General features: G+C 40.0%; 1 protein-coding gene across 1 annotated transcript in view; it reads right to left on the bottom strand.

Moving 5' to 3' along the window:
* MYH15 (myosin heavy chain 15) overlaps positions 1-17,498 on the bottom strand; it is a 66,458-nt gene that overhangs the window by 22,708 nt on the left and 26,252 nt on the right. Inside the window, 13 exon segments of the mRNA XM_039525165.1 lie at positions 740-885; positions 1,842-2,018; positions 2,671-2,913; positions 3,458-3,713; positions 4,102-4,238; positions 5,389-5,512; positions 5,816-5,933; positions 7,080-7,167; positions 12,367-12,434; positions 14,073-14,205; positions 15,239-15,418; positions 16,677-16,779; positions 16,781-16,833. Coding sequence (XP_039381099.1) covers positions 740-885; positions 1,842-2,018; positions 2,671-2,913; positions 3,458-3,713; positions 4,102-4,238; positions 5,389-5,512; positions 5,816-5,933; positions 7,080-7,167; positions 12,367-12,434; positions 14,073-14,205; positions 15,239-15,418; positions 16,677-16,779; positions 16,781-16,833 — 1,826 coding nt within the window.

The raw sequence follows: 17,498 nt of genomic DNA, 5'->3' as shown, positions 1-17,498 counted from the left end.
AAAGTTCTGCAGTAATAGATTTACCCTACCAGCTGAAGCAAAGATTTTCTAAAGCAAATTTTTATAGTCCCCTTATAAAGACCTGGGAATAAAAGTGCCGACTCAGAGCTGAAATGGGAAGAATGCTGCTGTTATAATATCACTACAACTCACCACCACTGGGTTTGGAAAAAATATAGTCTTCTGTCAGAACAGTATTGTCCAAGCTAAGATGATACACTCATATGTTGTGCTACTATATGTAAAGCGTCCTTACCTTGTACAGTATCAGTGCTGGCTGGACTTCTGATATTATGAATAGCTATAGGTGAGAACTTCTTATCTCTGTTATTTGTAAAAGGTCACATGGAAATAAAATTGCTTTTCAAACTCAGTGGATAAGTACATTTAACAGAGCTGACGTCTTACAACTGTACTGTTAGCAGGTTAGATGAGGCAGACACCTTTTTTAGACTTCTGTAAGTCCTTCTCTCTGGTCAGCTAAAACGCTCACAAATATTCATTTTATGCATATGAAGATGGGGATCAATCAAATCTCATGCTTCAGGGTACAAACTGCAGGCACCAGGAAGGAATTCTCTTATCCCTATTCAGCACTGCACAATATTCTTAGGTCACTTTCCTCTGAAATGGCATTCAGTGTCTGCCACTGTAGCAGGCAGGATTCTGGGGTTAATGGGTCTGAAATGGCAAGTCCCAGGATCCTGTATTATTCTGTACAATACAAACAGTATCTTACTTCTTTAACTTTTCATCCGACTGCAGCTTATCATTTTCTAAATCCATGAGACTCTCCTGGGTCAGCTTCAAATCCCCTTCCAGTTTGCGTTTGACCCTTTCCAGGTCCATCCTTATTTTCTTCTCTTGTTCTAGTGAGCCCTCAAGCTATGGGAATGAGAAGCCAGTCATTAAATATAAGGTCCAGTTTTTGCTACATCCTAATGAACACTGAAGCAGAAGAGTTAAAGTACCAGTGTCCTGTTTTCCATTTTTTCTTTCTAGCTAACATCAGCCCATGTCAAGAACACAAACTGGGATTAATATGATGTAAGGGCCACTCCATACTTCCTGTTTGTGCAGGCATTACCGCCCTCTCTCTCCAAGACAGCTGTTTGACTACAGGTCAATTACACTGCAAATACAAACCAAATGGATTTCCTCTTGTTACTGTTGTGTAACCCACACATCTCCTAGGTGTGGTGTTCTGTCCGATCTAGTGGCACCGAGACCACTTAGAAAGAGAAAAAGGAATTAATCAGTTGGCTTTTAGCTCATGTGGTAGAGGCTCATGCAGTAAGCTCCAGAGGTCCCAGGTTCAATACTGCCTGCCCACGACTAGGGTCTGTCGGAGTTACAAGTGGGGGTCGCCCAGGATTTCAACTGGGAAGTCCTCTAAAGCTTGGGATGCACTGCCTCAGCTAGGAGAAGTATGTAACCCACACACCTTCTGAGTGTGGTGTTCTGTCACATCTAGTGGCACTGAGACCACTTAGAAAGAGAGAGAGAGTTTAATGAGTCTGCTCTACAGCTTTAGCTAACAGTCAGTTGGGTTTTGGCTCATGCTGTAGAGACTCATGCACTAAGCTCCAGAGGTCCCAGTTTCAATCCTGCTCACCGACGACCACAGTCTGTCAGCGTTACAGTTGCACGTTAAAAAAAGTCAACTGTAGAGGAAAATAATAGTACCATTTTTGTTATACACCCTTCCCCTTGTGGTTTGCACTTTTACATCTAGCTCATTTACAAAAAAAAAACAAAACAGAAAATGTTCCCCAGCTTCCCAAAAGCCATAAGCAATGGAGAAATAAGTATTATGAAAATGAAGAGAAGGACAAACTCACATCATCTACTTGCTGTTCTAGTTTCAGTTTAATTTTGCTCAGTGTGTTGACCTTGTCTTCCTCTGCCTGTAGGTCATCCAGTGCTTGCTGGTGAGCTTCCTGCAAAGATTTCTTCTCTTTAGTAAGTTTGCTTATGGTCTCATCCAGAGATGCCATTTCTTCTGTCAGATTTTTGACCTGTGTGGTAGAAGAAATGCAATAGCAGTGACAGATGTGCTTGTAAGTAATTTCAGCAGAGGATTATTGTAACCTTGCCTAAGGGAACTGCCTAGACCGTACTCGTATTGGAAAATTAAAGAGTAGTTTATACTAAATCAGTTGGAGATGGATATTTTGTAAAAGCAGTTAACCTGGCTATTAGGATGATACAGTGAAGGGGGAGTTCATTTTAATTTTGACTTCTCAGCTATTAGAATTAGTGCCAATTCTTGCAGTGGCTTTGTTATGGGGACATCTGCTTTCCAACTCCACCAATTTTTTTCCAGCATCACTGTAATGGGGCAGGTTCTAGTTTTTTGTTCTCTCTGGGGAAAAAAGAGGAGAAGTTTTGACTGTGCAAGAGGAAGAGTTTAAAGAACTCTGGGTTAGTAACAACCCGGTTATTTACTAGGGTAAAACCAGACATCATTCTTAGGTTTAGTAGCAGCAGACCTCACTTGGGAAACTGGAGATCCAGGCTCAACCTCTACTGTGTATATAATCTGATCTTGCAGGATGGCCTTTACTATATACGCCTTTCAATTAGCAGAACTCCAATATCTCCTCCATAAAGTAGCCCACCCTATGTATAAATCCTCTGTGGAGATGTATGGCCAAGTTCTAATGTTACCTTATTTTCAGTAGCATGTTTTTCTTTCTCTACTTTTGCCAATGTTATTTCAAGGTCATCAATGTCTTTCTTCAATTCAGAGCACTCATCTTCCAGTTTTCTCTTCTTGGAGGTCAGCTCAGAGTTCATCTCCTCTTCATCCTCCACCCGCTCTGTCAGTTCTTTGACTTTTGCTTCCATCTGGATCTTGGATTTAATCAGCAAGTCACATCGTTCTTCTGCATCTGCTAGTGTGTCTTGCTCCTGGCATAACACAGAGAAGATGACAACAATGGCTGGGAATTACCAACTTAATTCTTTTGCATTTATTCCCCACTCATTTATTTCTCATGGAGCCCAGACGAATATACGTTAGTACAGCAGATCATCAGAGTGCACCGAATGAGCTTTTTGAATGCTAACTCTGGGTCTACGCCTTCTCTCGTTTGATGTCAAAGACAAAACTCCTGATATATTCAGTGGAAGCAGGATGGAGCCTTTAACGTTGGGCATGCCCACTCATGCATGCAATTTGATGAAATATAATTCACAATATTAATTTGGACATTAATATTTCCTTGAACACCAGAATTTTTGCATTGGCAAACCATCAGCTTGTGCTCTCAAACATGAGAATTTATATCTATTGTAGATTTAACCTAATTTCCTAGCCAAAGCAGCTGCATAATTTAAAACTGCTTGTGTAAATACCTAAAAGCAAGTCTCTTTTGACTGCTTGGTTTGCAAGATGTCATGTCTGAAAGAACATTAAATAAAACATGAACCAAAAATAGCTTTGCCCACTCACTGCCTGCAGCTGGAGGAGCAAGTCATTCTTCTCCTGAACCAGAGAGACTTGCTTTTCTTCCAGCTCCTTCCTCCTGGCTTCAGATTTTTCCAAGGCCTCCTTCAGCTTCAAGAATTCCTCCTTCATATTGGCCATTTCCTTTTCAGTTTCTGCAGACTTCAGAAGGGGCTTGATCTTGAAGAAAAGCTTCATCCAGGGCCAGTTCTTCACAGCCATGAAAGCTCGAATGTTCCACTGGATCACAAGAAGGGCATCCCTGGTTTATAAAAATAAAAAAAACGCAAAGTAAACCCAGCCTGAGTTGAGGGAGATATATACATTCTTTGAGCCTGTCCTCAGATCAATTGTCCTTTTGAGCTCTGAACAGCATTAGGAACTTGTGCTGACACAGGCAAGACATTTGCTTATGGCTGGACTGCCAGAGACACTGAGCATCTACAACTGACTGGTTTTAGTTGAAATTGTGGGTGATCAATATGGAACTACTACTGTTGTAAATATGTATTAAAATTACTCTATGTAATCCTTCATTTATGTCCAGCTACAGACTTAGATGCTACTAGAAGGGCCTTATTTAGTCATCAAGTGAGACAGGAGTGGTTTCATCCCCAAGACTGAAGGGAATAACCCAAGATTGCCTGTACCTTCGCTCCACTATTTTTTGGAACTCAATACGCATCAGTTTGCCTCGTGCTCTTGCTTGGATCATTGTTAGGATCTTGGATAGTCTATGATCCCTCATTTCTTCCAGATGGCCCAGGAGACCAGCCTTAAAGAATACCTAAAATATAGGCAGATGTCATTTAGGAACAAGCTCAGAATAATCCCATCTTCATGAAACATGGAGCAATGTAAGTCAATTTTTATTGTAACAGCAGTGTTCAAGGGAAGACTGGTAACAGAAGCAGAGTGATGGTTAGGTAATATAAAAGTCTGTGTCAGGGGATTGCGTTATAACATTATAATGACCCAACCACAGTACGCATCATAGTTTGATCTTGCCTATTTCAAATGTGCCAAACTCATGTAATAACTACTAATGCTACTAATCGGTGTTAGACCCTTGGAATGTTTTTAACCTTTTTACTTGGGCACATAAAATAGGAAAAAATCTGTTGTGGTATCATTGTTAATCTCATGAGCCTTTTCAAGCTAGAAAATCAAACACCCATTGCTGAAAATGAGTGCATCTGAACTGGTGCTTGTATCAATTTCATTGCAAGTGTAGACAGGACAGAGTTGTGTTTAGCACCATTTCACAAACTGTAGTCAAGACTTGCTCTGTGTAAATAAGACAGATGAAATGGTGATGATCATGGTTTGGTCCTGTCTACACTAGCAGTTAAAGTGTTAGCAGCATTGGTTCAGCTACACCTTTTGGTAGCATTATTTCTGTAGGAAACAATATGCCGTGCTTGAGCTCGTGGCTTATAAAGCAGAACTCTTCTGTTTCATTTTTTGTATTGTTATCTTAACATTAGAATTAATTGTGCTGCTAGGTCTCTTGTTTTAATCTCACTCAGGTTCTAGTAACCATAATCACTCACAGCTGTGTGGTGATTTACATGCGAAGAGCTATCTAATTCCTGGATAACAAGTGTCCCCACAATACCACCACAGACCAACTGCACTACCCCATCTATCTTACATTGAATATATGCTGCCATTAGAAAGCACGTTTAAAATGGTTGCATCAAGATATAGACTACTTCCTGATGGAAACATCAATATTTATGACAGAAACTTACAGCTGGGTTTTTCTACTTTATTAAGCAGTACCTTTGTTTATTCTCTGTTTTCAAATGTGGGCTTTGGCATGGTCATATCTTTATATAAAACATTAACTTCAGCAACATTTACATATAGATCTGAATGCTGCAGCTTTGAAATCTCTGCCTTCAAAAAGGAATCACATGCTCTTTTCTTGTTACCTTTGTGTGTCCAAAACGATACTGGGTTTGGTCAATATCTAAAGAACCCAGCAGTTTTTCAGAAGCTTTTCTGCTGTCCACAAACTTATCTTCTGGAATGGCAGCTGGATTCAGAATACGGTACCTGTTAACAACAGCAAAAGAATGAGTGAAGGGGGCTAGGATGCTGGGTCAGATTCTGCTCTCATTAAACTGTAATGAATGTGGAATAACCTCAGCAATGCCAGTGGAACTACTTCAGATTTAAACTGAGAGTAGAATATTGCCCTCCAATTCCAGGCATTTTGAACTGAAAATTAACTTGAGTAAAACAAAGAGGGGAAAAAGTACCCTGGCTCATTTTTATGCAGAAAGCTACAATGATTCTGACTGGAACTGGATCATGAGAAGAAACGTGACCTGTGTCTGGGGCTGGTCTCTGTGTTACCTTTGTTTAAAGTCAGCATAAAGCACTCTGTTTGGAAATCCCTTGCGGCAAATACGGATTCCTTCCAGGACACCATTACAGCGAAGCTGGTGGAGGACAAGGTAAGCATCCATTGCACCTTAAAAACATTCAAGAACTTAATTAAATGAGATCATTCCATGAGGATTAAACCTTCATTTTGCTCAGTAGGTGAGAAGAGTTGGGAGTAATGTCTCCAAACAACAGCTTGCATTGGAGGAGGAGAACAATCAAATTGCTTTTAAGTGTGGACTGATGACTTAGAAATGGATTCTGGGATAAAAATACAGTAACTCCTCACTAACTGAAAAATGCGACTTTAAGCGAAACAATGTTAAACAAATCCAATTTCCCCATAAGAATTAATGTAAATGAGGGGGTTAGGTTCCAGGGAATTTTTTTTTTCCACCAGGCAAAAGACTATACATACATACATACATACATACACACACACACACACACACACACACACACACACACTAAGTTTTAAACAAACAATTTAATACTGGTACACAGCGATGATGATTATGAAGTTTGGTTGAAGTGGAGGAGTCAAAGGGTGGGATATTTCCCTTGCTGCTAAATGATGAACTAGCAATTGGCTGAGCCCTCAAGGGTTAACTTTCTCATTCTACAAGGCTGCAGGAATGGAGGGAGATATATCATTTCCCCTTTAAGTACACTGCCTTGTTAATTAGATCAGCTTGCTGAGACCACAGCTGCTGCAAGCTCCCTCCGTCCTGAGCCCTGGTGTGTCCCCCTCCGCTCTATCAAAGATGGGGTAAGCAGGGTGCAGGAGCAGGGGGGAGGGGGACACCCTGATATTAGCCCCCCTCTTCCTTCCCTCCCTGCCGCACATCAAGCAGGAGTCTCGGGGAGCAGCTCCAAGGCAGAGGGCAGGAGCAGCACATGGCAGTGGGGGAGGGACAGCTGAACTGCAGACAGCTGCTGCACAGGGAACTTAGAGGAGCAGGGAGCTGTTAGGGGGGCTGCCAGTCCACCCTGGTTCCAAGCCCCCACCAGCTAGCTCCAACGGGCTGCTCTTCCTGCAAGCATTAAACAAAGCAGGCGGCTGCCAAACAACGACGTTAGAAGGGAGCATTGCACCACCTTAAACAAGCATGTTCCCTAATTGATCAGTAACGTTAACAACAAAACAACGTTAACCGGGACGACTTTAAGTGAGGAGTTACTGTAACAGGATTAAAATGCAGATAGAATAACAGATTGCTGGATTTTTCCATACCTGGAGTTTTAGTTTCATTGGGGATAATACAGCGCACAAAGTGAGGAGCTGTAGATCTCAGGTTAGTCATCAGTTTATTTAAATTTTCCTAAAAAGGGTAATATAAAAAACAAAATTAGCTAAATCATTAGAAACCTAATATTGTACTAAGTGTATATGTGAGCAGCAATGCTATAAAATATACATTGTCTAATAAGCAGAAAATAAGGCAGATTTACAGGTGGATATTAGCCCCATCCTACAGACTATTCAGAGTGAATACTCTGCATATGTCAGTGCAATATATGTCTTCATAATGACTGTGTTGGGAGAGATTCTCGAAGACACTATGGGCATTTAGGTGCCCACCTAAAGAGAGCTTCGCTGCAGGGGGATGAGTCCGAGGGACTATAACAATTAGAAATTCACCAGGTTGCCAAGGAAGGTAATTAACAAAATAAAGAAAAGCCAATAACACCTCACCAACATAGTCTAAACTTAAGCTACGTTAAAAAGCCACAAGAATAAAAAATTGCAGACAGATGTCCAGCAGCAGGATTTGGGCTACCCAGTGCAACAAATAGGATTACCTGCCTCATGGGAAGGTGTCGTGCTGTGCAAGCAACCCATGGCCCTCAGAGACAGAGTATGGGCTCTGGAGACCAGAGTGGCTGAACTGGAGGAGCTAAAGAAGACAGAGGTACATGAGGAGACTTTCAGGGACATAGAGCAGCCCCACCTCCTGTCCAACAGCTCTTGTGCTGCTAAGGAGGATGAAAGTCTCAGGGCAGAAACCAGCAAGCTGGAGTAGAGGAGAATGATCCCATAGTTGGGACCCATCTTCTAGATAATGTCCTGATATTCTCTCGCACTCAGGAGATATCCCTCTGGAGGCAGGGGCCCCCATTATTAGGAAGAGACAGACAATACTACTGGAGGATTTGATTATTAGAAATATAGATAGCTGGGTTTGTGATGAGTGGGAGAACCACATGGTGAATTGCCTGCTAGGTGCAAAGGTAGTGGATCTCACAAAACATACAGACAGACTTATGTGCAGTGTTGGGGACATAGGGAAAGGTAGGAGAGAGGTCCTGGAGGCCAAATTTAGTCCGCTAGGTGTAAAATTAAAGTCTAGGACCTCCATTATAGCATTCTCTGAAATGTTTCCAGTTCCATGGGCCAGGCCAGAAAGACAGGCAGAATTGCAGGGTTTCAATGCATGGATGATACTATGGAGTAGGGAGGAGAAATTTAAGTGTACTACAAATTGAGGAACCTTTTGGAGAAGGAGTGGACTACACAGGAGGGAATGGGCTCCACCTAAACCAAAATGGAAACAGACTGCTGGCACACAAAGTTAAAAAGCTTGTAGGGCATTTTTTAACTAAAGGCTGGGGGAAGACCAACAGAGGTGGAAGAGCACATGGTTTGGGCAGAGACATCCATTAGGGATGAATTTATTAAAGGGGGAACTCTATATCCTAGTAAAGAGAATAGCAAAGAAGTTGATGTAATACAGCTAGGATATAGTCAAATGAACAGGCAAATGAAATAGAGTCTCAATTAAATATAATACATGAAGGCAAACAACTGAATATTGACAAAATGTACAAGTGCTTATATACAAATGCTAGAAGTCTGAATACTAAGATGGGTGAACTAGAGTGCTTGGCGTTAATGAGGATATTAGTATAAGAGGCATCACAGAAACTTGGTGGAATGAAGATAATCAATGGGACACAGTTATACCAGAGTATAAAACACATCGGAATAACAGAGTAGGAGTGGGTAGTGCTAATGGGGGAGTAGCCTGAGATGTTAAAGGAAGCATGGAGTCAAATCAGGTAAAAATCTTACATGAAACAATACTGTATAGAACTCTATGGACAGAAATTCCATGCTTGATTAAACAGAGTATAACAGTAGGAATATACTACCAACTACCTGAGAAGGATGATGACAGTGATTGTGAAATGTTAAGGGAGGCTAGAGAAGCTACAAAGGCAGAAATAATGGGTGATTTAAACTATCCTCATATTGGCAGGGTAAATGTCACCTCAAGATGTGATGCAGAGATAAAATTTCTAGTCACCTTAAATGACTGCTTCTTGGAGCAGCTAGTCCTGGCACCCACAAAGGAAGAGGCAATCCTTCATTTAGTCTGAAGTCCAGCATGGGATCTGATCCAAGAGGTAACTGTAGCTGAACTGCTTGGTAATAGTGACCATAATGTAATTAAATTTAACATTCTTGTGTGGGGATAAAATCAAACCCTTCCTCACCTACTCTAACATTTAACTTTAAAAAGGAGAATTACATAAGAATGAGGTTGCTTGTTAGATAGAAATTAAAAGGAGTTGTCACAAGGGCTAGTTAAATGCCTGCAAACAGCATGAGGACTATTTAAAAACACTATAACAGAGGGTCAGACTAAGTGTATATCCCAAATCTGAAAAAGCAGCAAAGAATCCTGTGGCATCTTATAGACTAACAGACGTTTTGCAGCATGAGCTGTCGTGGGTGAATACCCATTTCTTCTTGCATCAAAGAGTGGGTTTTCACACTAAAGCTCATGCTGCAAAAAAACGTGTGTTAGTTATCCACAGACAGCATTTGCTTTTTCTACAGAACACAACCACACCCCCACCTCTGAAACCCTGAAAAGAAAAAGAAAAGAAGAAAAGAGAATGCCATCATGGCTAAACAGCAAAATAAAGGAGGTTGTTAGAGGCAAAAAGGCTTACTTTAAAATTTGGAAGTCAAATCCTAATAAGGATAGTAAGAAGATGCACAAACATTGGCAGAGTATATATAAAAGTATAATAAGGCGGGCCAAGAAAGAAATTGAGAAGCAATTGCTAAAGATGCAAAAACTACCAGTAAGAATTCTTTTAAGTACATCAGAAACAAGAGCCTGCCAAACAGGCAGTGGGGCCACTAGACAACAAAGGTGTTAAAGATACACTTAAGGAAGACAAGGCCATTGCAGAGAAGCTAAGTGAATTCTTTGCATCGGTCTTCACTGCAGAGGATGTGGGAGGAGATACCCACATCAGAGCTATTCTTTTTGGGTGAAGGCACAAAGCGCAGCAAGGTGCCCAATTTCATTGACTTTCTCTTGCATCTTTTTGGGTGACAAATCTAAGAAAATGTCCAACACTGAGGCGTCAATAGAAAAGTGTACTTAGATTTTCAGAAAGGCTTTGACAAGGTCCCTCACTAAAGGCTCTTAAGGAAACTAAAAAGTCATAGGATAAGAGAGAAGATCCTCTCATGGATCTGGGCAAATGACACGAAACAAAGGGGAAAAATAAATGGTTAGTTTTCACAAGGGAGAGAGATAAATAGCTGCTTCCCCCAAGAATCTCTACTGGGATCTATGCTGTCCAACATATTCATTAATGGTCTAGAAAAGGGAATGAACGATGAAGCAGCAAAGTTTGCAGATGATACAAAATTATTTAAGGTAAGTAAGTCCAAAGTTGATTGTGAAGAGTTAGAGGGATCTCACTAAACTAGGTGACTGGGCAACAAAATGGAAGATGAAATTCAACAGTGCTAAGTGCTAAGTATCACACACTGGAAAAAATAATCCCAACTATACATATATAATGATGGGTTCTAATGTAGCTTTTATCACGCAAGAAAGGGATCTTGGAGTCACCACGGATAGTTCTCTGAACACTTCAGCTCAATGCGCAGCAGCAGTCAAAAAGGCTAATAAATTGTTAGGAACTAGTCAGAGAGGGATAGACCATAAGACAGAAAAATATATTAATGCCACTATATAAATTTGTAATGCATTTACACCTTGAATACTGTGTCTAGTTCTGGGTGCCCTTTTCCAAAAAGAATATAGTGGAACTAGAAAAGGTGCAGAGAAGAGCAACAAAGATGATCAAGGGTATGGAACGGCTTCAGGAGAGACTAAAAAGATAAAGGGCTTTTTGGCTTAGAAAAGAGGCAACTAATAGACTATATGACAGAGGTCTATAAAATCATGAATAGTATGAAAAAAGTGCATAGAGATGTATTATTTACCCTTTTCCACAATCCAAAAACCAGGGTCATGCAATGAAATTGATTGGTAGCAGGTTTAATACAAACAAGGTGAAGTACTTTTACAGACAACATACAATTAACCTGTGGAATTCATTGCCATGGGATGTTGTGATGGCCAAAGCATAACTCAGTTAAAAAAAAGAACTGGATAAATTAATGGAGGAGAGGTTCATTAATGGCTATTAGCCAATATAGTCAGGAATGTAATCCCATGCCTGGGGTAACCCAAAACCTCCGATTGCCAGAAGCCAGGAGGGGAAGATGGGGTGGATCATTCCAACTGCCCTGTTCTGTACATTCCCCGGAAGCTCTGGAGCTGGCCAATGTCAGAAGACAGAATACTAGGCTAGATGGAATATTGGTCTGACCCAATATGGCAGTCCTTATGTTCTTAACTCCAAGAGAAAGTCAATGAAATTGGGCACCTTGCTGCCCTTTGTGCCTTCTTATTGATCATCAAGTGGCAGTCTGTGGAAATTTGCTTCAGCTATCTTCACACTTTTCACCTTTGTTTACACTGGCAAAAATAGGACTCAATTTACCACTGATTTAGCTCTACTGGCAGTAGCTCTAAGCAAGATTAGATGACATGATGGGTAAAAACCACTCGAAGCTTGCCTACATTACAGCTTCCTCCATTGTTACCCCTGGTGCAGTTGCTCCAGTGGTGAACAACAGGTCCTATTTTTGCCAGTGAAGATATGGTCTTTCTGTCCACCTTTCACAAATAATACAAACGTATTTCAGTTTTAGTAGCATGGATGCTTTCAGAAAATGAGTTTTAAGCTCCAATACTCATGTAAAGCAAATTTTACATCAGATTTCCATGAACATTCTAACCATGGAGCCTGATTATAAGCAGTAAACTCATCCAATCAGGGAATAGAAAAAATATCATGTGGTCATCTCCATTTTCAAATGAGTATGAAACAATAACCATGGAGTAAACAAAAATCAAAAAAAGTTAAAAAATTGTGAATAATCTGTTCAAAAATTTAAAAAACCAAATTTGTTCAATGAACCTTGAAAGAACAGAAGAAGAGAAATTAAACAAATACATAATTTGTCATGAATTAGTCACTTAGCCCTGATCAACATCTAAATCCAGACCCAAATTCAAACATTCAGTTTCAATTTGATTTGGTCTACTAAAGCACTTGCAGTTCTTATTTTTTATTACAATGTAGCCTCATAGTTGAAATTACACGGAAAAATTATGAGCTATTTAATTTAAAAAAATTACTTTGTGTAGCGATGACACTGTTTGGAAGGAAGCTCCTTTCTTGCGTTTCTTTTCTGTACTGTGATCAACTAAAAAAATTGAAATACATAAAGAACAGCTAAATCAAATGTAGTATTCAGGTAAGAGATAAAGTCAGTAAAAACATTTCCAGAAGTACAATGTAATTAATATTTGGAATCAAGGTCAAATTAAAGTCATGTGAGTCTCTTTGGTCCTCAAGTGTTGTACAAAAGAAATCCAGTATTCCCACACTTTAAATATTATAAAGGCTATAGTTTTGTTTAAGGCTTTTGGTGACACGTGCTAACACACTCTTCCTTTCCGTGGCTTTCATCAGAAACCTTCGCAAATTTACTGCATTCTAGTTTCTCTACAGTCGTATATTGTGTTAACTATTGTGTTAACATGCCCCATAATAAGAGCATAAAAATGAATTTCTGATAAAATATTAAGTAGTTTGGGATTCATTTATTTTGATTTCATACAATCAGATATATTCAGAAAAATGTCAAACTAAAGAAAATGAATAACCTGGCTACATAGCATGTGAACTGTAGAGTGTATATGGCCTGGCATTTGTCACCTGAGCACAGCAGGCCATGTCAAGGAAAGTGAGAAGTACCATGTGTTTGATGTTATTCTCAAAAATACATCTCTCTCGATGGTGACAGTGCCAAAAATGGCTATTCCTTTTGACTGGCACAGTGTGCAAGACAAGGTAGCACTCCTGGGACTGATGTTCTGTGGCAGATAGGCACTTAGCTACCTGCAACAGTCTGCTAGAGGCATGTGGGTCTTTGTTATTTTTATTCTGCTCAATCTCTAAACCACATTATGAAGTCTGCAGTTTTTACTTCTTTCATATGGGATCTTATGATTCATGACAACTACATCTACATAAATGAGGTTTGTAATAAATAGTCCGTAAGTGATTGTGACTTTAGGACATAACAGCTACATCTCTGTAATGAGTGCCAGTCCTATTTCCTTAACATCAATTTTATGGAAGCTTGTGACTTGCCTTACCTCAAATAAAACAGCTCAGTAAAAGAGAGCGTTTATTTCAGAACCACTAGAAGCCTCATGAAAACCTATTCTTACAAGTTTTTCCTACCTAATTTTGCAGACGTTAGCAGTTTGGAGAAGCACTACTCAGGTATCATTCAGATTGTCCATCACTAATCCAAGAACATTTTGATCATATAACTTTTATTATCACAGTAAGTGCATTCTCCTAATTTTTAAGTGTTGCTTTAGTTTAGACACTGTTTGGAAGCTTTGTAATTCAGCTAGAGAGAGAGCCATAATTTGGAGACATGACCTGTTTTTGTTGATAAACAATCATTTATACATTTTTGTGTGCGTCACTTGCACACACTAGTGAGACTTTGCATAGTTTAATCCCCATTGGCATGCTCAAACTGAGTGCCCAGATACATATAGGCTATGCATGCAGAGATTCCAGCATTTGTGCGCCAAAATGGCTCAAAGGAATATACATACAAATGACAGGCACACAGACAAACTGTGATAAGGCTTCTTTTAAAATATTGTGGCATAGATGCCATGCCCATTTAATTGATGAGAAAATGTCTGATTTAATGGCAGTCAGTGGATGCCTAATAGTATTCTTTTGTTTTTTAAATTCCTTTCCAAGCATGTGCCCTGGAAGTGAAGGAAAATCCTTGTAAGATTATTCTACTTACCGGAGTCAGCACTGACATAGTTTTCAAACAGGCTTGCCAGCAGTTTGTTGGCAGATTTTTGAAAAATGCCCACCACAGTTTCATTGAGTGGGTCTTTGTTTTTCTCAAGCCAGCCAACGATGTTATAGGGCACCTAAGAAAGAACCATAGAACAGACAAGTTATGGTTCTATATTACAACAATAGGCCCTTTACTATTCCAGAGCTCTCTATTGGATTTTCTGATGTAAACCTCTTAACTGAAGTCTCTTAAAAAGATACTATTTCTGTCTCTGCCAATGGCCTACAGGGTGACCTTAAGCAACCCACAGCCACCCATGCCTCAGTTTCCCCACCTGTAAAATGGGGATAATGGTATTGACTTCCTTTGTAAAGTGCTTTGAACTCTCCAGATGAAAAGTGCTATATAAAAGATGGATATTAATTATATTATTATTAAATATACAAGTAGGTTAACGTTCAATGGCACTCTGAATAGTGAGTCTAAAAGTGGCCTCATGGCATGTCTACATTTTCTCAGTGACTTCATATCAGATTTGCTCCTTTTGAGTAAAAGATGTTTTTTCTTTTGTCAGTTCTGAACACTCAACTCAGAATAAGAAACTGGGTTTATTCTGATTCATGTATCACCTTTACCACCCACCTCTGACAGATTCTGCCATTAGACCTTAGTTAATAATCCGGTTAATTGTGCAAGGGGGAGAACAGAATTCATCTTACTTTTAGCTGTGTTGGCTCTGCAGCACTAACAGAAGTAAAAAGCAGTAAAACCTTGGTTTGGTTGTCAACATAGCCACAAATGACTGAATTTGTCCAGGGAATCAATATGTCAAGTAAGATGGCAGCATTTTTATATGGTCACTTTTCTGAAGGTGAGTAACTTAGGGTGATTTCACAGACAAGACTAGAAACACCTTGGCAAATCTTCACTAAACCACCATGTGCCCTCCTTAACTTGACCTGTTATATCCATGTTTTGATTCATCTGGATCCCTATATCTCAATGTGCTGTAATACCTAGGGCACAGGGGTTGATGTTACCCTTATTTCTGACTGGCCTGGTTTTGAAATTTTTTAAATATAACCTTTATTTATTTTGGTGGCTATGGGATGAATCCATTTGGAATAATTCTAATACAATATCTATCCCTGATACTAGAAACTTACCGCACCAGCATAATGAAGAAGTTCAAAGTGAGCTTCATATTTCTTTTTCTTGTCAATCCGAGGTTTCTGAAGGTTGGGTGACTTGCCAAGATGGTTGTCATAAAGTTTGGCTTTGAATGTCATATCTGTAGCCTTTGGGAACATGCACTCTTCTTCCAGGATAGACAGGATGCCCATTGGCTATTGATCCAAAGAGATTTTAATAAGAAAATCTTTAGGATTCAGTTTTTATGATTAAGCAGATTTTACTAGCTGTGTCACAGCTAGGCTTGACTCGATGGAATTCCATGTTCACAGGATTCCTTGTCATACTGAGTGGGTGACTTGTGTTTATTCCGTTAAATCAGCAGACTTTTGACAGCTCACTATGAAACTTCTGCCTTGGGAGGTTTTACACTGAATTCTGATAGCATTTCATACAGACTTTCAGATTTTGCTTCATTAATTTCCAAGGCATTTGACTGGTATTTTAGAATTGGTCATTCTGGACCTGATCCAACCCCCATTGAAGCCAATGGAAAGTATTGATGCCAATGGGGGGATGATACCATCTTCAGTGGGAGCGATCAGGCTCCCAGTATGCTCCATATTTTTTTCCAAGCAAGGACAACTATTTTGTCAGGGCTGGAAACATTTTGTTTGGCAGTGACTAGGATCATAAAACCCCACCATGACAAGAGTGCTCAGCCGTATGGGCACTTGACTATCAGCCTCCCACATTGCCTGCGCTGAGTATTGACACAAAGGTGCTCAAATCTTCATTTTTCCTGTCAGGTCTGCAGAGGTTACATGGCAGAAGGAGAGATGCTGCTAGGGCTCATGAACTGACCAGGTCCAGCAGATATTCATGAAAGGAGGAAGAGGAGAGGCATGGCCAAAGTTGGGGAAAGAATGGATTGAAATTAAGAAGAAACTATGCAACTCTGCTTTGGACTACAGAACAGGGAGGGCTTTGTATATTAATATTTATTGTATTATTCCTATTGTAATAATGCCTAAAGACCACAATCAGGATCTCATTGTGTGAGGTGCTCTACACACAGATGAAACCCAGCCTCTGCCTTGATCAGCTTACAATTTAGTTTGAGGCTGCCAAAAGTGGGACAAACTAAAGGAGGGAAGTGAGGGAAAGAGAAGGTGAGGGCAAAAGAAGATAAAACCATATAGCTACACAAGCTAGCTATTGCGTAACTTGATAGTTTCTGTTAGTGCCATCTCTCTCTCTCTCTCTCTTATTTAGGCATTCTAAGTGTCACACAAATTAATCTTCCTTAGCTTTTGCTTATATTGCAGGAAGGAGAAGAACTAGAGCTTTTGTTTGTTCAGCTACTCACACCACTAAGCCTACTTTAACACTGGAAATAAAAGAAGTCTCCAAGGAGAGCATTATGCTTGAAAATGGGTCTGAACATACATGCCCTTGTGCTCCTGTACGTACCTTTTCAATTAGGTCAATGCAGGCCTGCAAGTCCAAGCCAAAATCAATGAATACCCATTCGATGCCTTCCTTTTTGTATTCTTCTTGCTCCAAGACAAACAGACTGTTGCAGTTTTTCGTTTGTGTAATTGATGCAAAGTTGCTCAAAGCTGTTATACTATGGTGTAGAAGGGGAAGAGAGAAACAGTCACACAAAATTAAATATGAACAGAGTTCAGTGGAAGGGGTCAGGCATGGAAGAAATAGTCTAAATCTAAACCTATGTTTCAGGTAACTGCCAGAGAGGCTACGGGGGAGTTTGTCAGGCTAACTGCTTCCTAATGTGCAGTACATAGATACATGAGAATTTCCAGATTTGATCAGAAAACTGGTCCATCAAGTTCATTATCTTCCTCTGGCAGCAGTTAAAACCCAGTGCTTCCTAGGAAAGCAAAATCAACACATCAGCCAATTTGTGAAGCACTGTGCATGGGAAGTAACATTCCTTCTTGGCCCCTGTGGTAATCAATTTACTTTCTGGATCAGGTGATTTGATCACTAGAGACATTTAGGATCTCCAGTGCTGCCAAAGCCCAAAAAAATATACACCGACGTTCCTTTGACGTGAGTGGCAAGTCAATAGAAAGCAGCATCATAGAGAGTCAGAGCAAGGGCTGACAAACCAGGCTGACAAAATGAGTGGTTTACACTGACCTGGTAAATAAACAAAGAACTATTGCCATCCACGGTCTCAATTAATTTCAAGCAGACTTTCTACAACCAGGTGTTTCTGAGTGTCAGTGGGTACAGGACCATTACCTGGTTTGCAGCAAACTAGGAATT

Source organism: Mauremys reevesii, linkage group 1 (genome assembly GCF_016161935.1).
Source record: "Mauremys reevesii isolate NIE-2019 linkage group 1, ASM1616193v1, whole genome shotgun sequence".
Taxonomy (NCBI): Eukaryota; Metazoa; Chordata; order Testudines; family Geoemydidae; genus Mauremys; species Mauremys reevesii.
Note: the sequence above shows the minus strand (reverse complement) of the source record. Positions and strands in the feature narration are given on the sequence as shown.